The following is a 25859-nucleotide window of genomic DNA, read 5'->3' on the forward strand; positions in this document are numbered from 1 at the left end:
GCTTAAATAACCGCACAGAACACTGAGCGCCGGCACTGGTGGCTGTAAACAAACTTTTTGGAACCACAGGACACTTGGCCACACCCAAAACACGCGGACATCCGGCTGAGTGAAATCATGCTGGCACAGGGCCGTTGCAGGGCGAGAGCGAGGCAGCCATTAATTATGATGAAGGCTCCCGCCAGTGGGAAGCTCTGAAGCCACACGAAGCGGTGGGCGGCGTTGGTGCCCAGGCGGTCTCATCCATGCAGGCGCTTAGCCCGGTGACGCCAGCCGCGGCCGTGGCTCGCCGAGGTGCGCCCCCTCCTGCCGGCAGGTGGCGCTGCGAGGAGCCTGCCCCCAGCAAAGACCCAGGCGGACGGGCAGTGCTCTCTTCTGCCCCGGAAGTGTTCCTCAGCCGGCTGGGCCGGAAGCGCGCGCCAGGGAGCCGGGCACTGACGGTCAGCGCCTGAGGACGAGCGGGAGACTGCTTGAGGGCGCCATGCTGCAGCTGCTGCGAGCCGGGCTGGCGCTGGGGCCCCGACGGCGTCAGGGCTCGGCGTTGCTGTGGCAGCAGGTACGGGGCGTAGCGGAGCAGGGCCGGAGCCTGCCGGGGCCGCTCGCGGCTCTTGGTAGTTAAGGGCTGTTGCTGCCCGGTCAGGTGCAGGACTGTGTGGGCTGGGGGAAGTGGGGCGCACGGCGCTCCCCGCCCCACTTGGTGCAAAGCCCAGGCTCGGCTGCGGCTCTGGGGACTGCCTGACGTATGTATGGCCGGGATCGCCGTCCTTGGTGGGCAAGGCCGGGATGGTTTCCAGAGTCCCCGGCAGGGCTCCTCCAGCGTGGCTTGGGCGAGGAGCAGGGTTTCTTGGGGCCTAGGGAAGGCGGTAGTTCTGGCAGATTTCCATGCAGACCCTAGGCTCAAAGCAGAATTAAGGGGATTGAGTGTGTGCCAAATGGAGCATCCCACCTCACATGCCACGCAAAAGATGTGTGCAGCCACCATCCCCGTGTCAAATTAGCAGGTGTTAGCACACTTCAGCAACTGTGCTTGGTCCATGAAAGTTCATGGTCACTCTAGGGCACTGGTGGGCAATCCAAAAGAGGCAGCTCACTAGGGTGAGCCACCACTGATACATTTATTTATGCCTCTACAGGTATCAGGTGAGTACAGCTCTTCTTGGCTGTGGATTGCCATTTGTGGCCAGTGGAAGCAGTGACATCACTTCCCACCACTACCATTAGCTGTGAATGGCAATCTGTGGCCAACGACAGCTGTGATTGCTTGATACTTGTGGAATCAGAGGTAAATATAGAGGCCTGGGGCCACCATGGACTAACCCTGGCAGGCTAGATCTAGCTGTCAGACTGAATCTGTTCTGTGGGCAAATATTTTTCACTCCTGCTCTGTGGGTTGGCTATGTTGCCTTATGAACTCAGCTTTGTGGGATTTGAGCCTTTGGGCTTGGTGTTTCCAAGTCCATGACTTAGTATCCATGCTGTCAGAGACGAAAGTGGGATGGTAGGGCATACTGGCAAGAAGCAGTAGCCAGTATCAGCATACACACAGCTCATGTTGAAGTACTCATGTGGTAGCACTTTAATGTTGTTGTTTTTGTTAAACTCCGTCCCCTCATTAGTGGCCCTACTGGTAGGGTCCAGTAGTGCTGCCAACTGGTGTAGGAGGAGGAGCATCTGCCCTGGGACCTCAAATTCCCAGTGACCACTACAGCAGCAACAGCAGACAAAGTATCTGCTGGAGCCTCAGGCTCTTGATATCTGCCAGAGGCCTAAGGCTGTGAGGGGGCTGGCTGGGGAAGTCTGATCCTGAGTCCTGCCTTTTTTGCCATATGTCCTTCCCCTTTTGGGGGCCCAGACCTGCCCCTCCACCCACCGAACCTTGTCTAGGACTCCTCCCCTAAGCTGAGTACCAGTAAGTCCTGGTGCTTACTTTCACCCCTGCACACTGTGCTGTAAATTTGGGTTCATAATTGCAAGTGTGGGGAGAGTCTTACAGCGAATACATCCCTATTGCACTACATGGGACTTCTGATTCTGGTCTATGGCTTGAGCTATATTCTTGTTGCAAAATGGCTGGGTTTGGACCTGAATCATAGTATGATTCTGTCTCTGACCCTTGCCTCAGGGAAGTCTTACAACTCAAGTCTTGATTGCTTGCTGACCTGAGCTTTACTGATTTGTGTGGGTGGAAGCGGGGTTGGGGCTCAAACATAATCTGGAGCCACACTTTGGTGTGCAATGTAGACAAACCTTAAACAAGGGGGACTCTTGGCTGGAGTATGGGATTAATTTTTGCATTTTGACTAAATACATTTTAATAAGTTTTATGTCAAGAGTTCAGGGCATTCTCTAAACATTCACTAACATGGACAGGTTAATAATTGTACTTTAAAAACTAAATTCGTTACATATATTCTTAACACCATGTTATCTTAGTCAAACCCATCATGTCATATTCTAACATATTTTTCGCTAATGCTGACTGCTTTTTCCCCTTGTAGTTTGTACTACTGTCAAAAGTAGCTTAGTCAGAGGCCATTTGTAGAGTTCAAGAGCTAGAACAATCCTGCAGTGGTTGGTTAGCAAATAGTGTGGGGTAATGTTTAATTCCAAACAAAGAATAAACATTTTTGTTGGAATAAAAGCACGCTTAATAATATTTGTTCTCAAAGCTTAAGTTCATGTCCAAAGTGATCTGAAAGTGTCTCTACAGACCTTACATATGTTCTTGATGAGAAGGTAAATGTTATCTCAATTTTACCAGCATCAGGGTAGGACTTGACTGACATAGTGACAATTTAGACTCAGTGATAGAGCTGGAAGCAGAATTAAAGAATTTTGACTTCCATACCTCAGCTCTAATCACTAAACAGAGCTTCCTAACATTGCTTGAAATTACATTCTTCTTGAATACAGTATGTTGCTGCCTCTCTGTTTTAGTTGAGGTCTCTAAACTGAAGACCAGATCTCTTCTCCCTGCAGTTGTGGTTTATATTCTTTAGGGCAGTGAAAATGGTATTCCTGTTCCCCTCGTTACTGACCTGCCTCTGCACTGAGCTGCTCTGTGCTTATTCACCTTTGTCCTGACTTGCTCTCTCAATATGTTTTACCTGTCATTTGCAGTTTTCTGGCATGGAACTTCACCTACACAGAGATTATGTTTTTATTTAAAACTCTTACTGTTATTTTAATAGTGAAGCCCGTAATAGTGGGAGCATTACCATGGACACATTCATTGAAATTAACAGAAGATGAATGGGAAAAAGGGAAACTAAATGGAAGGCAGTATATTAGAGTATGGAAAGTAAGATTGAGAAGAGTAGTAGGTAGACATAGAGAGCAGTGAGTGGACTATAGGGACAGAAAAGAAGGGGAAGACAGAAGTAGTCTATACGTGCATAAATCTTTGGTTTCTCACACACAACATTCTAAGGGATGAACTTACCAAAAATGATGTCTGCTCATTTTCACATGTTCCTGATATTTCTTGTCACCTTAGGACTTACTGTCTCTCTGCTGCTCCTGTTAGGCATAAAGGGAGTCTGCATTCATTTGTTGTCTAAACCCCCTGTCCCCTCCCACCTCCCCCAGATCCACACTGTGGCCTTCCTTAACAGCAGAAGGACTAGGAATTTGATTTATTGAGTTAACAGCTGTTAAATACAGGAAGAAATAAGACTGCCACCTTGTATGTTGTCTTTAACATGTGCAACAACTTACTTGGTATCCCATATGCGAGAGGGTACAGGAAGCAAGTTTCTCTGAAACTTCGTTGAAGCATCTCTCTGTTTACCCAATGGAGTGCCAGGCTAAATGCAAGGTTGATTGGACATTGGGTTGGAGGTTGTCTACTACCATAGTGGAGTGAGGTGTTCTAGAATATGCTTATGGCGGCTTGGAGAGCTCAGATTGCTTATATTAAAGAATTTATTTCCTTTCACAGTGAAATAGAGGAAATAATCACTTTATTGGTCACAAGTCATCTTCCTTGAGGCACGCTTATGGTGAGCCATTGCGATTCTGACATTGACAAAAAGGGCTGAACCCAATTCTGCTCTTGTCTTTCAGTTTCTCTTGAACAGCTGCAGGCAGTGTTCTTCAGGAATCATTCCCAATGAAAAGATCCGCAATATTGGAATCTCTGCTCACATTGACTCTGGGAAAACGACATTAACAGAGAGAGTCCTTTTTTACACTGGGAGGATAGCTCAGATGCATGAGGTATGTCTCTGAATTACCAGCATGACAATAATTTTTGTAGTGAGAGGACTTTAGATATTACATACAATGATTGAACTGTTGTGTTGTCTCCAGCTGTTGAACTATAAGGAAAACTGAATGGTATAAAAAGGCTGTATTTAAAGGCCCATTTATCCTGTTTCCCATATAAGCCAAATGGGAATCCTAGGGACTGCTTTCTCGTGATGGTCTCTGACTGCTCCCTAAAGTTGCACATTCTTCTCTTGTGCACACACACACAAAACAAAAATAAACAAACATCACCAACACAAATGGAAAAATCCACCATAGAGCCAGAAGTGAAACATGACAGACTGGAATACAAAATACAGTGAATATGCTTACTGGTTGCTGCTATGTTGCTTATTAAATTGGGAGTGAAATAGAAATTGTTTGCAATGGCTTTTTGACTACCAGGCCTTCTTCAGAAGGTATATGCAAAGAAAAGATCAAAGCTAGTTAGGATTGTTGACCAAGTTCTTCTTCCACTAACTCAGCTGAGGTCTGTTGCCCATATAAAAGATACTTAGTGCTTATTCAGGCAAATTTTCATTTCCTGTGCTTTCCATTTTGTGCTTAGGTGAAAGGTAAAGATGGAGTTGGGGCTGTCATGGATTCTATGGAGCTGGAACGACAGCGCGGGATCACAATTCAGTCTGCGGCAACATATACCATGTGGAAGGATATCAACATCAACATTATAGATACACCAGGTAGCATGAACTTTGTAGCCTTTGAGTTGCAATCAGTGTGTGGGGATTTCTGTCTGATAAAATCAGAACATTTTTAATTCCTTTAAAAACAATTTCTCAGAAATAGTTATTTTTTAATACCTGATTTTGGGGAAAAATTTGACTTGAAAGTTTCACTTTCAGCATGGCTTAAAACAATGGAAGGGATAGCTCAGTGGTCTGAGCAGCAGCCTACTAAAGCCAGGGTTGTGAGTTCAATCCTTGAGGAGGTCACTTAGGGATCTGGAGCAAATAGATTTAAAAAAATTTATTAGGGATGGTTTTTGGTCCAGGCAGGGGGCTAGACTCAATGACATCCCAAGGTCCCTTCCAGCTCTGTGAAATGTGTATCTCCATATTTTTATTCATGGGCATGGAGAAGAGAACACATTTCAGTAGAGTATAATGCTCTGTTTAAACTGTCACAGAAAATTGTTCATTTTATTCAGGGCATGTGGACTTCACAATTGAAGTGGAACGAGCGTTAAGAGTTCTTGATGGAGCTATCCTGGTGCTCTGTGCTGTTGGAGGAGTCCAGTGCCAAACAATGACAGTGAACAGGCAAATGAAGCGTTACAATGTCCCGTGTTTAACCTTCATCAATAAATTGGACAGAATGGGCTCAAGTCCAACCAGAGCTGTGCAACAGTTGAGGTACTTAATTGTTTCACTTGTTTGCAGTGCGGTTCCAAACTGTTGATGAAATATTTCTTAATGTTCTGAATAGATGTTTATGAGCCTGCTCAGCTAGTGTGGTGTGAAGTAACAATTCAGGGAACAATGGCTTGAGATTACAGCACGTGGTAGCAAAGGTAACAGAGATGGCTCTTTAATGTCACTTAAGGTAATACCAGAATAACTTGCCTATGATAAGACAGCTGTCATTGTCAGCCTAGGTTAAGAGGCTTCCATTTTTCAAAAGGAAGCCAGTTTCATGGCTATTAAATGGGGTCCACCAGTCATTTGGACTCCTTATGGTAAAGGAGATGTTTATGGAGTCATTTATAAAAGTTTAGTAAGACGCCCTCAGCACTCTGATAATAGTAGTGCTACAGTACATTGTTCAAGTATACCAGGGAGAAGAAATAGGAACCTAAAATGGGGAAGATAGTTGACTTTAGTCTTGTATCTCATTCAGATACTACCTTATTTTCTCCTGTCCTTTTCTGTCCTCAAATTCTGTGTATAATTTTTGGGGTCAGAATTCCTTAGCTGTATCAGCACTGCTACTGGATTACTGTGGGTCCATTCATAGCAGAAAAACAGGCTGGCACAGAGGAGGGAGATATAACCTCTGGATTAAAATTACTATTGAAAACAAGTTAACATGGGTGAAAGCAAATCTTTGTGTTCTGTCAGTGTTTCGATTTCACTAGGACTCTGATGCTATTACATGAGCCAGTGAGGCTTTGAACTTGAACAAGGGGAATCTGAGTTATTAGTCCTGGAAACATTATTCAAGTACCTAGGTAAGCCAGGTGGGTTAAAATGCTACCTTGTCTTGTCCTGAGAACTAATTCAGATTTTTAAACATTTCAGATCCAAGTTAAATCACAATGCAGCCTTCATCCAAATTCCCATTGGCCTGGAGGGGAACTTCAGAGGGGTTATTGACCTCATTGAGGAGAGGGCCATATACTTTAATGGTGACTTTGGGTAAGTGGATGAAGGCATTTTTTATTTGCTAAGACTACTTCCTGTTTGGTGAAAATTGTTCCTGTTGCCAAAAGAAAGATTGTAAAAAAATCCTCTTAGTCAGGCAAAGCAATGCCTTGAACCACATTACAGGCAAGTGCCCTAACCAACAAGCTAAAGACGTGACAGAGTGTTTTTTAACTTTCCCAATGAAAACTTCACCCGAACCAGTACATCTCTGTAAAATATGTGTTCTTTGGCAAAACAGGAATTTTGACAAAATTTCATGTAGTGGAAAATGTTTGGATCAGCTCTAATGGCCAGGCTGGTTGCATCCAACCTAAAGAATCTGAGATCTCCTGCTCAAAAATGAGACCCAGTCATGCCTGTTTGGCATGTGACTCTTGGGATAAATTAAAGGTAAGGTGTAATTGAGGCTGATGTGCAGGTTTTTCATGCTGTTGAAGTTTCCCTCTACTTTAGTGGAAATGCAACACAGACTTCAGTAGCATTATTACCCACTTAGATGATAAAACTTTTGAACCGGCTCATTGTATGGCTGCTTGGTGACCACATGGTCAGCAGCTCAGCTCACACGGTGATCCACTGATCTTGTCGTTTGTTCCTTTGTAGTGAGACTGTTAGATATGATGAAATTCCAACTGAATTTAGAGCAGAGGCTGCAGAAAGACGTCAGGAACTGATTGAATGTGTTGCTAACTCAGATGATCAACTTGGGGAGATGTTTCTGGAAGAGAAGATCCCTACAGTTACTGATTTAAAGGTAAACGATAATTCTTTTTGAACATGTGTTATTAGTGGTGAGAGTTGTCAAAGCTTCCTAAGGGACACAGATGCTTAAATATCATCACAGTTCATTATATCATCCAAGGTGCGCTCAGGGTCACCATTAACCTGCAAGTTTGCCTTGTCCAAGAGATGCCACTCCCTTAGGTGAGAGACACATTCTCTCCCTACACCTGCTCAGATGGTTAGCAAGGCTACCAGACTTGTTGGTTGGTTTGATAATATGGACAAGGAACTGGACTGGAATGGCCCAAGAACTATGAGATCAGGAGTGGATTTGAACTTTTATGTGCCTTTCATAACTGATAGCTCCTATAGATATGACCACGCTTCACAGCAAGTCCCACTCTGTGGAACTCAGGCCTGCGGAGCCACTTTTTTGAAGCCGGTGCTTGAATTTTTGCACTGCATTGCAAACCTGGGTTTGCAGCTGTTGGACCTGGGTCTCACAGCTGTGCTAATGTGGCCAGACTGCTACACAGACCTTGTGACTCAGATCTCTTGAGGTGACCTTGATCCACGCTGCCTAACAGGGCTTGAACCTGAGCTACAGCAGAACTCTTACTTTGACCCATCCAGGTCCTAAGTGCTTGCTGACCCGTGTCAAACTGATCTGTGTGTGGATGGAAGAGAGGTTTGTACTCAAAAGTGAGTCAGACCGTAGGTTTAGTGTTCAGTGAAAATGTATTCTCTAAGCCCTTCTGAATCCTAGAGCCATCTATTTAGTCACTCAGATTCTGTAACCTCTAGTATATTACTGTTACAGATGGTCGTACTAACTTCGAGGCATAGAGCTCATGACCCTTGAGGAATTCTGCCCCCACCCCCAATTAAATATGCTTCACATGATATTTTAAAAGTCTGCATATCTTGTCAAAATAACAAAATACAATTATATCATTTTCAATTATTTGCTGACAAGTATTTTGAAATAGATTACTGAAATAATTAAAAATAGTGTGGTGATAGTGCAGTTGTGTTTTTGTTATTTGACAATTACAATTTATTAAAACGGCAGAATTCTAATTTTTTAATTTTTTGGTTCAGAATTCTTTGAAGAGTTCTATGGTTCTCTGTAGTGCATTCTGGTGGGGGTAGCTCAGTGGGAGGGTCTGTGTGCAGGGGGGAGTCTGGATTCACAGGGGCATGGTGCGGGGGGCTGGTGGGGGCTGGGGGCAGCTTTTACAGTCCAGTGTGCAGCAGCCTGGCCAGCTGGGGATGGAAGCAAGGGGGCCGGCTAGGAGGGGCGGCAGGCTGGGGTGCCAGAGTCAGGGGGCCTCTCCTAGTCCAGCAAATTCCCTCCTTTTGGATTCATCAGATCCTGAGGGTCCTGGACTAGAGAGGTCCAGCCTGTATTGAGAAAAGGACAGAAGGACAGTGCAGCAGACAGAAGTCAGAGGATAGTAATGAAATTGAGAGTGTGGCGATGAGTATTAATGAAGTAAACATGTATAATTTGGCCTGTAAGTAATTAAACTGTCATTGCAAATTATCAACTGCAATGATAGATGATTTTCAGTTTTTGCTAATCTACGTTTGTAGCTGATATGGTCATTCACAATAAGTAGATTAATAAGGTGAATCTGTGTAACCAACGGTACAGAATAGATCTCCTTTTCTAGAAGGAGACCTATTCCAGGGGACTTTATGGCCCTTATCTCCTTGGAGTATAAAATACCTGTAGAATATTACAGACTGAGCAGCGTCATGCTGGATCAGCGTTGTGTTCCTTGGTGGTTTCCTAACCAAGAACTTCAAGGAATTGTGTTTGCTATTTCAATATTTGGCAATTCTTGTATTAATCAGTACTGAATCAATATTCCCATGTAACTGTAAAGGGTGCTTTGGCAGGGGAAGCTGGAGGTGCTGTCTCGCCAATCAAACTTTATAATGGGTTGGTTCTAACTACTGCTTACTAGAAGCTCTGTGGGTTTTTTTATGGCTGTGTCTACACTACAAAAATAACTTAGAAGTTGTTTACTTTGAAGCACAACTTTGAAGTAGAGCATCTACATGCACCCTACTTTGAAGTTAAACTTCTGATACTGATTAATACAAGAATGGAGTAAGGGCTTTGAAGTTGGGCTCCCTACTTCAAAGTTAACTTCAAAGTAAGGGAGAATGTGTTTAGATTCTCTACTGGCTACTTCAATGTAGTGCCTAACTTCAAAGTTAGTTCCTAGTGTAGACGCACCCATTGGATTGGTAACCTAACGTCCCTGTCAGATTCCAAATTGGGTCAATGCATTCTGCATTCCTAAGTGTTTATGTGGTGATGTTTCAATGCTGGGTGCAGTGATCCAGGTTTATTGTATACATTATGTTTATTTTATAAAATACTTTGTACTTCTTCATGGTGAAAGATGCCGTACAAATGTATAGTGTTGTTCGTAGATGTAACGGGGCACACAGCTTCACAGCTCTGGATCTGATTGGTGGAGACGCAAAGTTGTTTACCATCGGATGACTTCTTGGTGTCACTTAAGTTCCTAGTGGGTGTATACTCATAAGCGTCACCCTTCTGTTGGCTTTTTCAGGAGACACCAAGCATGGAATGGGCATGAAAACTGATTTGCATTTGTCCAATGCATTTGTTGTGACCTTTTGCTGCTGACAAGGGATGTTAATTTAAGCAATAATTTCCCAGTACTGGGCATGAATAGCTATTGATGTTTTTCAAATAGATGCTACTTTTAAGGAGGCCATCTTAGTGTGGCACACAAAACAATGACAGATTCTATCAGTTTAGTGTAACAGGTAGGCAGATTTCTCTTTTAAACTTAATTGTTAAATTTGGAGCCATTTGTCTCTAGTGATGCTGCTCAAAAGTTGATTGCTATGAGGCTGTGCAAGTGGATGAAGGTGGCAGTCATCATGTGGTTTTGTTAGTGTTTCTTTTACAACTACAGTTTTGAATGCATTTTCAGTATCTCAGGAAAGTGGCCAAATCCATGCCTAGATGGGATAAGTGAGAACCATTTTACTGACTCAAATCCACTTCCGCTAGGCTGAATTCAATTCAGACTTTAAAACATAGTTTTAGATTTCAGAGCCTCCTTTTCAGCATCTCTTTACTTTGATATTAAGTGAATTAGTGGGTTATTGCTATTTCGCAATGGTTTCCTGTTCTATTTGTGTTCTTACTCTGCACTCATCACCATAGGATTCAGCCTCTATACCTGCTGTCAGTGATGTATGATGGAGACACAGTAATCACTCCAGAGTTGGAGCTGCACTGAGAGTTCTACTATAAATTTTATTTGAATTGCGTAGTTTATTTGATCCTTTGTGTTTATTGTGGATTGGAATTGAAAGAATACTGGTTTTTGGTTCTACAGAGTGTTGTTGATGAATATTGCTGTCCGGTACACGCTCTTGCTCAGGAGGACTGAAAGTTTATATCTCAAGAAGCTATTAAACCATTTGTCATGGCTTAATTTTTTTTCCCCGGAGATGCTGTGTAGCTGTTGTTTCCACTGACTTGAGTGGAAGTTCTGGGTGCTCTGCACATGTGAAAATCTGGTCCAGTCTGTTTTATGTGAGGAGATGTAAAGGCAAGAATAATGAACTGTCTCACTTACAGAGCACCCCTTCTGCTGAATGACTTCATTCTTAATAGTGGCCTTAAAGAACTGCAGATCTCTTATAGCCAGAGGAGGGAGTGGTGCCATAGTCAGCGCACTGCCCTGTTCCTGTTGTGATTTGATGTAGGGGGACGACTGATACCAAGCTGTTTGTAGTGCCCAGTGGCGTGTCTGGGAAGGCAGTCTGTTACAAAAGTAAATGTGTCTATTCAGAGTGGCCTGGCTCTTGTCCCTGCTGCTGAAAGCAAATTAATTATAGATATTAAGTAGCTGTGGCAGAGCAGAGGCAGGTTTACTTATACTAATTTGTCCCTGAAGATGGATTTTCTTTCAGTGGCAGGCAGCCAAGTTTTTGTTTAAAATATTTTTTTCTTGGAAAACATGTTACTGTCAGTCCTGAAAGTTACAGTTGTCGTGGATGATATTCAAAAGCATCAAATGATTAAACAAATATGCGATTCTGTGCCATTAAAACATTATTTACAAGAATTTCTGTCAGATGTGCCCCAGATCTCAATGGAATGAAAACAGTCTTCACAAAAAAGAGAGAATTTTCTAGTCACACAGAAGCAATTTTATCAGTGATGAGAATTGAATGGAAACCTATATTTACTGTGTCTCATTATTATGTTGGAAACATTAGGAATTATAAGCATGAGCATAAATAAATAGGTTTACAAGACATACACGCTTGATGGCTAGTTAAGCAGAAAAGATGACAACTAAATCTTATATTTTTTTGTGCCTGAATTTTGGTATATCTACAGATATTTAAAAAACATCCAGCAAGATTTTCTTTTCCAGTTCAAGAACTGTAAGTTTTTTTTCGAGTATCCTCCTTAAGAACCATCTTTCTATTTCAGAATACTTTTTCAATCAAGAGAGCTTAAAAAATACATTGCGAGATGGATTATTAACAGTTTGTGCTTAGGGGAAAGACAGGTAAAATAATTATTTAATATAGATGTCAACAATCCTTTTTTTGCGAGTAGTTTTAATTTTATAAAAGTCCTGATTATATGTGTATCTGAAATACCTCATGCTTTGGCCTAACCTCAATGCAAATTGACTCCAACCCTTCATTTAAGAGATCTTGAACCTCAAGCCCAAACTTCAGATCCACATTTTTCAAACTGACTCATGATTTGGGGTGCTTTATTATGAGTGCTCAGTAATTTATGAATGCTCTTTAAGTTGGACTGTCAAATCACTTGCCTAAACTTTCCATAAATAACCTTTAAATGAACGTAGCACAAAATTGCCTTCAGTTTTGGTGTGTAGCATATAATTTTTCTACTGTTTGCTTTCTTAAATAGGTGATTATTTTGAATGTGTGGGTATATGGAGGAATACTGAAAAACGTGACTGAGAGATTTCACAGCGTTGGTTCTAAACTTGTTTACCATGGCATCCAATATTACCTGTATGCCTAAGGCTGTCACATGGTCCACAGCTGAGTACTGACTGGGCTTCAAGCATCCCATGGATCACTAGTTCCACAATAACTTCCCTGTAGATAACCTGAACACTTCCTAATAACTAGTGTTCATCAGTGAAAAAAAATCAAATTATTATTATTTTAAATTAATTACCAAAAGGAGAAAATAATTTCTTTCATGTGTAGTTTTGCATCCTTCAATGTAGAGGCAGCTTTATCTGTTAGGCTAGAGAATGAAAGCCAGGAAACCTGGTAATGACTGATAATCCATTTGACTTTTAGTAGGTACTTTAGCATCTCTGTACCACATTATCTTAATCTTTAAAATAGTAGTCAATACATACTGTGTTTGGACATCTGTTTATGGAACTTAATCATTCAGAATACAGCAGTTGGAGACATTTGAATGAAATGCTTTGTGGGCTTTTTAGTAAAATAATATTTTTCTCCACTTAGCGTGTTTATCCTCAAAGATGCCCAATACAGCCAGGGTAATTCAGACATAAAAGGGATGGTGAGCTCAATAGACCTGGCTGGGAAATTTTCATCAGAGGATGTTGATTCATCAAAGTGAAAACTTTTCTTAGGAAAAGTTTTTGATTTGAATAATCTCCCACCTTAAAATTTCCATTGGAAAGAACAGTTCCAAAGTTGTCAAAATCATCCTGTTTGAAATGAAAAATGCAGGTCTTTGAGTAAAATGATTTTTCTCATTTAGAAATTTAATTTATGGCAAAAAATGACAAAGGTAAAAATAGAAAAAAGGTTATTCTTATCACTTAAAAACGAAACATTTTGATTGACTTGATCTGAAACTTTTTTGAGATTTTTCATTTTGTGAACATATTCAGAATTTTCACTTTGTCCTGATTTAGAACAGGAAAACTTTGTGAAATCTCCAAAATCTCATTCTATGGGAAAACTTTCCCACTAAGTTCTATACCTTACCCCTATTGTATAGAACCCAGAAATCACTCACTGCATGATTACTGCTGCAGGATAGAAAAGTGTTGGCAGAAGCAATTAATGCATGCCATTGCTGCACTTCATGCAATGATGTGTCCATGCTGCCATGGAACAGGCTTGTATACACAAAAGGTTCTTACCCCCTGAGCTAGCATGGAACCAGTTGCTTTACACTGGGCTGGAGAGAGCAGCATCTGAGGTGACATATTGCTCTTGCATTGGTGTCTTCTTCTCACTAATGTGTATAGCATCATTAAAGTCAAGCTCATTGTCTCTCTTTACTGCTAAAAATGGAAATGTCTGAAATGTTGGGAGCCGCTGATTTATTTATCAGATGAGAAACTTTCATCATTCTGAAGTTCTTGGATAGTGAGCTGCAAAAACTTTTTGCTATTTAAACTGGCATTGGTATCCAGTCTGATTCTGTGCTCATCACATAAGTATTGGCAAACCAAAAAGGACTCTTGCAGAAACACCTTTCACCTAGAATCTCTTAGAGATTAAATATTTACAGTAGATTCTCCAATGTGTATCAAACTGATCCTGGTAAAGACTTTCTGCAAACATACTGGCTACGTCTACAATAGCCCAACACTTCGAAATGGCCATGCAAATGGCCATTTCAAAGATTAGTAATGAAGTGCTCAAATACATATTCAGCACCTCATTAGCATGTGGGTGGCCGCAGCACTTCGAAATTGCCGCAGCTCACTGCTGCGCAGCTCATCCAGATGGGGGTCCTTGACAAAAGGACCCTGGGAACGTCAAAATCCCCTTATTCCTATCTGCTGAAAAGGACCCGTCTGGACGAGCTGCGCGGCAGTGAGCCGTGGCAATTTCAAAGTGCCGTGGCTGCCCGCATGCTAATAGAGGCGCTGAATATGTATTTCAGCACTTCATTGGCAATCTTCAAAATGGCCATTTGCATGGCCATTTCAAAGTTTTGGGCTAGTGTAGACACAGCCATCATGTACTTAATAACTGAACGGGGAAAATGAGGGTAAAGAGATTCTTGTGACTAAAGCACAGGATTATGAGACAGGAAATCTAGGATTTCTTTGTTTTATACTTTGTTGACCATAGGTAATTTATTTTTACCCTTTCTGTGCCTTGATTTTTCATTGAGGTGATAATTGATTATTTTTAAAACAGAATTTCAAAATTAGTAGGTAAAAGATTTACAAGCTCTTGGTAGCCATGAATCTTTACTTTTGAAATTTCGTGAAATTGTCTTGCATAGGAACACTGTCAAATCCATATAAGTTTTGCTAATGCTTAAATGAATGATGGAACATTCGTCTCTTTTCTTCTCAAAACCATGGCATAAAAGGTTATTATGTTGAGTGTATTTAAAAGAAAGGCATCACAATGTTAATTGGTAAATGTTGATTATGCCTCACAATGTTCCATGTAGCAGGAGCAGGTAAGTAATATGAAGTGAAAAAGTCTCCTGAAAAATCTGTCTGATTTTTTTTTTTTTTTTTAAACAGTCATCCATTTGGATTTCATTGGAAAAGATGTCTTCCATTGTATAGTGTTTGACTGGCTTCCCACCAAGTAGGAAATTTGTTGCCTGTGACAACAGCATGTTTCATTTGAAATAAAATTTCTAGTATTTTTAAATTATAGTAGAGATATGTCCGTTTTATCACTTGAAAGATGATCATTTAAACTATTGCAAATGGTGAAGTCTATCCCTCTCACAAAGTTTTATGTTGGGGCTAGTGAACTTGTATGGAGGCTACTGAATGTTTGGACATTTGTTTGCATTGGTATTGTTCTGAGTTGGTATCAGCATCTCATAATAGGGAGGTGGTTTCATTCTGCTACTTTGTAGCATGTGTTTGATTGGCTTGTATTTCTTGTGACTTCCACTGTATGATAAAAATTATTACTCTGTTTGTGGGGAAAGGAAGATTGTGCGTTTGGAGGTTTGGGTTTTGGTTTTTATTTTATTTTATTTTATTGGGAGGAGGGTCAGAGGGAGAGAGGAATATTAAGGTGAGAGCACTGAGTTACTGTCCTTTTAACCTGAATGCTGGTCATCTTTTGCATTTGGCGTTAAGGCTGTAACTTCCAGTACAACCCTGTCCCTTTATGAATGATAATTATTTTTGTTCTTGTTAACCATTTGCTTGGTGCCTTGCAAGGCCTAAGTAAACACACAGTCCCTGCCCCTCAAAGCAGACAGCTGAATCACTATAGTGTTACAGGTGCCAGCTTTTAGCTCCATGTATAATATGGGAGGTGCTACAAAATTAGAAGTAATTTATAAATGTTTTTTCTAGCTTGCAATCAGAAGAGCAACACTGAAAAGATCCTTTACACCTGTACTTGTGGGAAGTGCTTTGAAGAACAAAGGAGTGCAGCCCCTCCTGGATGCTGTTTTAGACTATCTTCCAAATCCATCTGAAGTCCAGAACTATGCTATTGTCAACCAGAAGTGAGTGCCAGAGGAAGAGGGTGGGGAGAACAGATACTATGTACAAAGTGTTTACAGAATCAGGATTTCAAGCAGGTTCCAAATGCAGCAGGAAGTTTTAACAAAAAACATGTTTGTCAGTCACTATCGAGAAAAAGCATGTATAGTAATGTGGTATAGTAGGTAATTTAGTAGACTTCTATGAGTCTGTAGGTAATTAAGACGACAGGCATTCTTTTCACTTGTAATATAACATTGTTTTATTTCTTCTTAAATTTTAAAACTGACAAATATTTCATGATCTGGGCAGGTCTTATTATTGGTAAGGATAAATTGATAACATCTTAGGTTGTATGTAGATGAGGAAATAAGTCATACTTAAAAATGCATCAGGGCTTGATTTTAAAAAGTGTTTCCCTATCTTTCACTATAGATATGTCCTACATATGTAAACATATAGATGTATGTTTGAAAAGAAACAAATAAAAGCCAACCCAAATATTTAGTGCTAGTATATCTCCTTTTGTGTATAAATGGTGTTTAGAGTCATCTCCTGTACATATACGCTTATTTTCAGACACCTCTTACTATAGAAATAAATCTGAGAAGCATGCGTGTTTGAATTGCTCAGATAATATAGTGTTGGGTACATTATAAACCCTTCATATCTAGAAATTATGCCAATAAACGTTGCCTGCCTGTCTTCCCCTCTCCCCACCGAGCACCAATATTTTTTCAATTAACTCATCACCTTTTCTTATCCCTCCTCCACACAGACCCCCTTTTATGATCATACTTCTGGGTTAGAAAGGTTAAGTTAAGTTTGGTATGTGACCCATCGGTGTAACTTCTGAGCTAGTGAGAGTGGTTGCTACTGATGGTTCTCTCTGCACTTTTAGCGTCCAAATTGGAATGTTTTCTTTATAAGATTTCCATTCCACAATTGCAAAACCATCTGAGTTGAGATTAGCATATGATGCAACCGTCAAGCCGTTCCATTCTTGTAAACTTATTGGTACATACTGTTACTGACAAGTTGAATAGTTGATGGTTATATGCTTTTCCTCTCAGCTCTATTCTGCTGAAAGTGCTCTATGTTAACATTTACAAATACGTTTCTCTGCTGCATGTTCGGGAAGAGCATGACATATGGAGGGGATACTTGGCCATATCCACACTATCAGAAAATATCTGTACAGCAGTGAGTCTGAGTCCAAGTCTACAGACCTGTGCTCATGCTGTTGTGCTACAAATAGCTATGCAGATGTTCCCACTTGAGCTGGAGCTCATGCTCTGAAGCCCAAAACCTACCTGCTCCCCTTGTCTCAGAAGCATCTGCATAGCTATTGCTAACACCCGTGTGCAAACCTTCGCTGTAGATTCAGGCTCTGAGACTCTCTGCCACATTTGCTTGTGTGTTTTTGTTTTTTTTTTTCAGTATATATTCCAGTATTCTGCATTGTCATTCTTAGTAGGCCCTGATCTACTCTAGAAAATTTAGTCAGTTTAACAACATTCCTCAGAGTGTGAAAAATCCACTCTTATGAGTGGCACAGTGAAGCTAACATAAATCTTCATTTATGCTGCACTAGGTCAGTGGAAGACTTCTTCCATCAATCTTACCATGGTGTCCCACACACTAACCACATGTGGCTGTTTGTTTGGCTGGTTGAGTGTGGCCAGTTGACTTGAACAATAAATATATTTTCAGAATAGTGTGGCTGTTTCGCTAGTGGCTACTGCTTCAGAACTAGTTGAACACCAGGGATCTAGCTACTGCCTCTCAGGGCAGTGGGCTCCCTATGCTGGTGGGAGATTTCCTTTCCATCAGTGTAGCAAGTGTCTACACTAAAGCATTACTGTGGTGCCACTATATTACTTTGTGTGGCTGTACCTTAGGCCTTCTTTCAGAATAGACTCACACTTTAGTATTAACTAATCTTCACAATACCTGCAAGAAGCAGTAGTGTTACCTCTATTCTACACAGGAAACTTGAACTTCGGAGGTTAAGCTAGTGCCAAGATCACAGAGGGAGTCATAGTCAGAGTTTGGATTTGTACGTGAGACTTCCTGGCTTCCAGGTCTGTGCCTGATGCACCTCTCTCTCTCTCTCTCATATTTGCTTTGAGTAGCAGGGGTAACATATGGTACCTTTGAAGACAACAGGGATTTTGCCATTGACTTCAAAGGGGTCAGAGATTCATTCTAGGAATTTTGTTCCTAGTGCTTTAAATGTGCCATCTTTCATGAAGAATGAGTTTGGTGTAATAGCACAGTAGCCACCTCATGTAGTGGAATTTTAGTGAGTTAATGTGAACGCTGATAAATATATCAGTGCTATGGACCTCCATTTCAGAGATAGCTATAGTTTCTTTGAAGTTGTCTTCAGAAGGCCTGGTCCTGCAAGGTGCACAAAGCCTACTAAGAGGTGCTGAACAGCACTTTACAGCCCCCAAACAACTTCAGTAGATGTGTAGGGCACTTCATCACCTAGCATGATTGAGCGCACAGAGAGGAGAAACTGCTATGTATTGTCTCATCATTTCAATTCACTTGCGCCCCTCCCTCCCCCCCCCTTTTTTTTTTTTTGAAGGGATTCTGAGGAGAAAATCAAGCTGCTGCTGAATTCAGTCAGAGATGGCTCCAAGCCTTTTGTAGGTCTGGCTTTCAAACTGGAGGTGGGTTATTAATCTTTCTTTTTCTTTTGAGAGAAATTTATAATTAAACAAGAACTATAAAGGCACAGGGCATTTCCTTGGAGATTTGTTGTACTCTAAGTAAAGCTTATCTGGCATTAATGGCAGCCTGTCATTAGCCCTAGGAAATGTTTCTTACGTAGGGATGGTTATTGGTTTTGTGAATGAAACACATTAGGGCTTTGTTTAAAAGCTTTCTGATAAATTTGTGCATATGCCGCATTTGTTATTGCATTATTCTGTCATGGTGTGGCTGAACTATGGATTTATAGCAGATGGATGCCCACTATGTTAGTGAGCTGACTTGTTTCAGTTGTTCGAGTTTTTCATGTATTTTTTTCATGCTGCCAAAATCTGATCCCGTGTGGCTGGTGAGAAAGTTGAATATTGCTTCTGTTTGTCACCGTAAAGTCATACTGTACCCACGTTCATTATCTGTGACCTGGTTAGAGAACAGAGCAATCTAAATCAAAGGGACAGATGGATAAGAATTCTTCCATTCTGTCTGAGGTAGACCTTAAATTCTGTTTCTAATTATTACAATATCTGGCACCCTGCATAAGGCACCACTGATTCTTTGGCTGACTAGCAAAATAATTTGACTCTAATCCTCAGACAGCACTGAGTTCTTACACAAATTCGGCATGGTGTGTGGACTAGATCAAAGTTTCTTAACCCATGTTCTGCGGAACATAGATGTTCCGTGAACAACTTGCTGGTGTGCCACGAGCATCTGACACTTTTTTAATATCATACACTGATGGTACATATTTTCTCTTATTAAATCCAGATACAATGTTACTTCTTCATTGCTATGATACTCGAGTGTTTCTTCATTTTGTTTTTGCTGTATATGTTGCTGTTTTTTGTTTTGCTTTTGTTTTTGTTTTTGGTCTGATAATTTTTTTTTTAAAAGAAAATTTTCATAGGTGTTCCATATAAAAATATTATTGTTTGGTATTCCCTGATCTCCAAAAAATTAAGAAATACTGGACTAAATAACCTTTTGAAGTCTTCTGCCTCAAATTTGGGATTATGCTTGTGGGTGAAAATACGGATGACCTCTAATGTGTACTACTGTACCTTACCTCAGCTGATAGATCTCATGAGATAGAAGGCAAAAAATTAAAGAAACATGATCAGTAGATAGGTATAAAGTGGCATTAAGCTGATACATTAGGAGGAGAAGAGCAACATTAGTTGTTTCTTAGGGCAGGCCAAGGAGGTAGTGATGTCCTCTCATTTAGTCCAGTTAGACCATTTTTACTGTCAGGAAAAGGGGATTGTGGTGATTGGTAAATGACAGGTCTTAATACGTGGTGATGATCGTGAGGTCACTGACAGTAGCCCACATGATGCTTCTGCTCCCCACTGAGTTAATTTTTTTCCCACTGAAAAATGCCCAAAACAATTGCTGATTATTCCAGATCACCCATTTATGGACATTGCTTCTCATTTTAAGACAATTCTGGTTTGTTGCTATAACCATTTTGTATATTCAGTAGAAGGCTTGAAAATGTCTTACCAGTTTTTCACCCAGACTCACTCACTCAGCACATTTCTTTGACTACATTACGTGTTGTCTTTTAACGTCCATTTTTATGCCTGTGTTTGTGACCTTCCTTTCCATTTCCTTCCATTTTGTCTGACTTCTTGTATCTTAAAAATAGCTGTGTTGTAACATAACCTGTATAGGGTCAGCAGCTAGCTTGGCTCCCAAAGCTCCAAGGAGCTCTGGTCTCAGTGCTCCTTTGACGTTTATGCTGGTTGCCCTGCATGGGCAAATAAATCCTTAAAAGGAGATCTAGTTAATAATGAGTGCCGATAAATTTCTTTTAATAAATTTTCATTTAGCTGTGTTCTGAATGCATTCAAACATTGGTAAATATGGAGGTTGCATTCCTAATACACTTTTTTTTTTTTTTTTTTTCCAAAAATGATTGGATTTTTTTCCCCCTTTTTTTTCTGGAACTATAGCTGAAAAGTTTTTGGCTTCAGTGGATTTATCACAAATATTTTCAAAGGGAAATGTTATATTTCTGTGGGAAAAAAAGAAAAAGGGGTGGATTTATGCATGTGTAAGAGGAGAAAATGAGGCTTAAAATGAAACATATAAATTAAAATTGTAGCGCAATGACAGAGACCTTTGTGATGTGAGACATGCCCATCTGGATTGCTAAGATGCTATGGCATACATCTTAGTGGACAAGCTTGTGGACTCGTAAAGTAAGAAACTTGTCCGGGGATGCCAGATTCTACTCCAGGGTTGAGGGAAGGCTTGACTATTTTCAAAATATAGATGAAATTATTTTTGATGTCTAATTGCAAGCTAATGAACTCAAATAAATGGTCCTTTAGCAACACAGTAGAGTGCATATAGAATTGTAGGGCTGTTAAGTCTAATGGTGGTTCTAACATTTAGCTCAATTTGTGAATGCTATTTGCAGGCTGGCCGTTTTGGGCAGCTTACGTACATTCGAGTCTATCAAGGGATGTTGAAGAAAAGTGATAACATTTACAACACCAGGACAGGGAAAAGGGTGCGAGTGCAGAGAGTGGTTCGCATGCATGCAGACTTGATGGAGGTAAGTGTAGGATCTAGAACTAGAGGAAAACTGTGGGATGCTGTTATCTGTCTTTGGAGTTTATTGGAAAGTTCAGATGCTTGTTCAGCATCTCAAAATAAAGCAACAGAGGGAAAAATTCAGCTTGATTAATTTTTACCTTATTGCCTTTAATAGAGTTCCAGAAGTGGAACTGGAAATTAAAATCTGCTCCATTTTATTTTTTGTCAATAGATTTGGAGGATTCTATGTGTATATGTTTGCTCTCTACTCTTGAGGCCTTACAAAATGGCTATTGCTTTTCTGGCTGAAAAAAGCTAAATGTCTCCTTTTCAACTTCTTCACACATCTGTTTTGACAAGATTATTTCCTCTCTTTCCAACCAGAACAACTCTGCTGTGACGTTTCTAATTCTCAAACTAAAAATTACCAACCAAAATGTACAAATACTGTCCCATTCAGAAGACATTCAACTGGGGAAAGCAAGTAGCTTTGCTGCTAGAGTTCTTGCAATATTAATACTATAGACAAGTCAAGATGGCATGAAAGTTAGCAAGTGATGCGCTTAGCACGTTTACTCTTGGGTTAGCTAGTATTGAAACTGAGAATCCCTTGTGAATTTGCACTGAGGATTTACAGCATAATTTTTATCAAAGCTGCAAGGTGAAAGTAGTTAGGCTCTTAAGCCCTTTTTGAAAATCCCAGCATGCTTCTTTAATCATTCTTTGCACTTGAAACCAGATATAGCTCTGTATGTATATTAGATATCTTTTCCCATTTCCTTTCAGTACCATGTACATAGCTAACCTTTCTTTTTAGGACGTAGATGAAGTTCATGCAGGAGATATATGTGCATTGTTTGGAATTGATTGTGCTAGTGGGGATACATTCACTGAGAAAACCAATACGGACATTTCCATGGTAAGTACAACTTTTTCATGGACCTGACCCACCTTTGGACTGGGTTTTTATTCTTTTGAGTCTTAAGTAATTTTTCTGACCTTAAATGCACTATTTATTCAGACAAAAGGTATCAAGGTGAAAATAATTTTCAGACACATCTCTGATGCCAGTTTAAATTCCTTAAAAATTATATAAATATATATGACTGTACTGTGTATGTAGGTATTTATGTAAGATATTGTACACACAATACAAAATGTCAGTTCTCAGGACTAAAAGTTGGGTATAATAGATAAAACTTTTTTGTGTGCCAATGTAAATATAAAATTTGGAGTTAAAAGCTTGGAAGCAAAACTATTTAACTAACAAGAAGAGCCACAGTCCAGAAAAATTTAATTTCACATTCAAGCAGTAGTAGAAATAATTAATTACTATATGTATTAGGCTACAGTTTTGTCACGATCTTGGAACTAACAGAATTTAGTAGGAAGATAGGGAAGGAGCTATAGAACTTTGAAAATATCCTCTAAGACAAAATGCTTTAAAGCGAGAGAGCTGTAAAACTAATGCAAACATGTTGATGGTTTATGTACAATATATAAAATCACTATCTTAATTTTCAAACCTTTTTGACATACATAAAGGAAAACTAGCCAGTTTGCTTTATTGTGTTTGAAATGATATTAGGTGAGAAAGATTCTTGGTTTTAATACATGTCCATTGGCAGCAATATTTTTGTTTAATAATTCAGTTAAAATAATTCTCCCCATCATGCAAAATATAAATGTACAAATATCAGTCATGCTTGCAAAAAAAATAATTGTATGCATAAATGTGTCATGTTTGCCTCATACCACTGTTCTTCAACATATAACTGATCATATTACATAAGCTTTGAGCTTGGCAATTTGGCAGGTTCTCTTTCCTTCTGCCTTAGTACTCTTCCTTCCTAAGGAAGATTCCTCTTGATAAAGGTAGTATTCTCATGTAGATTTAGAGCTCTTCCACATATACCCCTCATTACTCACCTCCCTAAGACACACATTAGAGGTGGGGACAAGAACAGAGTAACAGCCTTAACTCTGAATTTTCTTTGCTTGTGACTTTAAGAACATATTATTTTAATGAAATCTGAACAGGTCGGTGCTATGAAAATAGTCATCGTTGTTGGGAGCTCATAATTCCTGAGACCAAAACATCAATTTTCTGCAGTGATCACACTGACAGCTATAATGACATTTGTTTACTTGGTAACTGTTCCTTTTTAATTACTACAGGAATCAATTCATGTCCCTGAGCCTGTCATTTCTGTAGCCATGAAGCCTGCCAATAAGGTAGGATCCTGTGGATCAAATTTACGGCTAATAACTCAAAACTTTCTGAGTTCCTATAGCATTCTATTTTTGTCATTTTGCATTTTGAGGGAAATGCTCTGGAGTTGTCTTAACTGGGAAATGAATGGTGTCTTAAAACATTAGCTGATGCATTTATTATCATGCTGTTCATATTATTTAACATGTGCATTCAGTGGGTTAGCAGACCATGAGTAACCCTAGGGATTTATCTGCATTAAGAAAAGGCTATCAGCTAAATTAAGGTAAAAGTTGTTAATCTGTGTGTTCACTAAGGAAAAGATTGGGGTTAGCTAATCCTGACCGAATCATGACTTCTGTTCCTGGTTTGTGGTTTTGCACATGCAAGAGTTTTGGGAATGAACCCAGTCATGAATTTATGGATTTGTTTGGGACAGAAACACCATGTACCTCTGATTGGGAGGGAACAATGTTAGCTGATTAGGATGAACTTTTCTCTATCATCAGCTGTTGAATAAAATGTTTAATTTATTTTGGACGTGTGTAATTTTTTTTTTAAAGAATGACTTAGATAAATTTTCAAAAGGCCTGAACCGGTTTACAAGAGAAGATCCTACCTTTAGAGTCCATTTTGACAATGAGAACAAAGAGACAATCGTTTCTGGAATGGGAGAACTGCACTTGGAAATCTATGCTCAGGTGAGTAAAGCTGAATCTGAGAACCATTCAACTGCGTCTTGGCTGGGAAAAAGGTTGTTCTTTATTTTCTGCCCGAGGATATTGTGCAGTGTTGCGGTGCACTTTTTAACCCGTCATCCACAATCTATTGTGTATATGGGCTAAGTGATCACAAGATATAGGCTCTGATTCTGCAGTTGTAAATCCTTGTGAATGCTTCTGCTAATGGGGTAAAATTTGGATGGACAGCTGTATTGAGATTTCAAAATATTTTCCATTGCACATTAGGATGAAACAGATCTTTTTACAAGTGATGTCCTCATCCAAAAAGTTGGCAGCCAATAGCCTGGCAGTTAGGGCAGTCACCTGGGATGACATGTACGTAAGTCCAAGTTCATGGTGTGAATGAGGCAGAGCAGGGCTTTGAATCCAGGTCTTCTGCATCCTGGGTGAGAGTCCCAATCGCACCTGCCCTGGATTTGAGAAACCTTGATGAAAATACCTTAAACTGATCCTTTCATGTGAAAATATCCATTTTGATGAATCAGCATTTTCCAATGAAAAACAGTTCTTGACAAGCTGTACTACCTGGGCTCTGCAGAAGTACACAGTTCCACTTGCTTAGCTCCAATGCAGGACTGAAACTGTAGTTCATAAAAGTTTTTTGGATTTCAGAATGAAAAGTATTAAAATATTTATGAAAATAATTTTTGGCTGCTTAAGGTGATGGTTAAATGCCTAGTTATAAAATATTTGTAGTTTTCTTCATCTTTCCTTGGCATTAATAAGTTTAACTGAAAATTTTCTATCATCTTAAAAATCAGTGTTCTGAAATGTTTTGCCTATTTAGAAAAACTCTACCTATGTTTATGATCAACATTTCAGAAGAGCATTTTCTTTCCTGTTTGCTCATTTTATACATTTGACTGCCTTTTGTTTACAATGAATGTCACCATAATCAGTTTCTTTGTTTTGCTAAACAGGGGAAAGTTCGAAAAATTATGAAGAAAAATGGGTTTTAAAATGAATACGCAGGGAGATCTGAAATTGTAAGGGGATAGTCCCTTAAAACTAGATTTGACTTTAAAATGTGTGGTATTTCAAGATGAGTGTTCCCTTAACAATTTTGTATAACACTAAATGGATCTGACATTTTATTGAACATGGAAAATCTTGGGCTGCTTAAGTTTGAATAAGAATGTAGCTTTTACCTGTCCTATAGAATACTTTGGCTGTGGCCACACTAGCTTCTCCTTTTGGAGGGGCTATGGTAATGTGGCAGTACAGAATATGCTAATAAGGTGCTACCGTGAATGTGCAGCACCTCATTAGCATAATGACGGCCATGTGCGCTTCAAAACTGGCAGTTTCAAAATGCACACCACCCATGTAGCTGTGGGGGGAACCTTTTGAAACAAACCTCCTGATTTCGAAAGCCCCTTTTTCCCATTTGGCTTTTGGAAGAAGGGGTTTCGAAATTTGGGGGGAGTTGTTTCAAAAGGCCCCCAGCTACACAGGCAGCATGTGTTTCAAAACTGCTGGTTTTGAAGCGTGCGCGGTTGCAATTATGCTAATTAAGTGCTGCATATTCATGAAAGTGCCTCATTAGCATATTCTGAAGTGCCATATTAGTGTGGCCACAGCCTTCCAGTTTATAAGTTACTGCTCCTAAACAGGGATTATATCAGAATGACAGTGACAAGTTTGTTTTTTCAAACTACTTTAATGACTGTGATCAAAGATGATGTCATTATACAGGAACAGTCCTGGATTTTTTTTCTGCTTTCTCTGCAGCGGATGGAAAGAGAATATGCCTGTCCTTGTACCATGGGAAAGCCTAAAGTTGCATTTAGAGAGAGCATAACAGCACCTGTAATGTAAGTAT

At 40.0% G+C, this 25859-nt stretch overlaps 1 protein-coding gene across 1 annotated transcript in view; it reads left to right on the forward strand.

Annotated features, from left to right (window-relative positions):
- Positions 1–375: 375 nt before the first annotated feature.
- Positions 376–25859, forward strand: part of GFM1 (G elongation factor mitochondrial 1) — a 57857-nt gene continuing 32373 nt past the window's right edge. The window contains exons 1-13 of the mRNA XM_075004086.1: positions 376–556; positions 4066–4218; positions 4817–4949; positions 5417–5621; positions 6507–6623; positions 7236–7386; positions 15686–15840; positions 18414–18498; positions 20964–21101; positions 21900–22001; positions 23261–23317; positions 23858–23995; positions 25769–25851. Coding sequence (XP_074860187.1) covers positions 482–556; positions 4066–4218; positions 4817–4949; positions 5417–5621; positions 6507–6623; positions 7236–7386; positions 15686–15840; positions 18414–18498; positions 20964–21101; positions 21900–22001; positions 23261–23317; positions 23858–23995; positions 25769–25851 — 1592 coding nt within the window. The 5' untranslated portion in view covers positions 376–481. The remainder of the gene's footprint in view (positions 557–4065; positions 4219–4816; positions 4950–5416; positions 5622–6506; positions 6624–7235; positions 7387–15685; positions 15841–18413; positions 18499–20963; positions 21102–21899; positions 22002–23260; positions 23318–23857; positions 23996–25768; positions 25852–25859) is intronic.

The sequence above is a fragment of the Carettochelys insculpta genome, chromosome 10, assembly GCF_033958435.1.
Source record: "Carettochelys insculpta isolate YL-2023 chromosome 10, ASM3395843v1, whole genome shotgun sequence".
Classification (NCBI taxonomy): Eukaryota; Metazoa; Chordata; order Testudines; family Carettochelyidae; genus Carettochelys; species Carettochelys insculpta.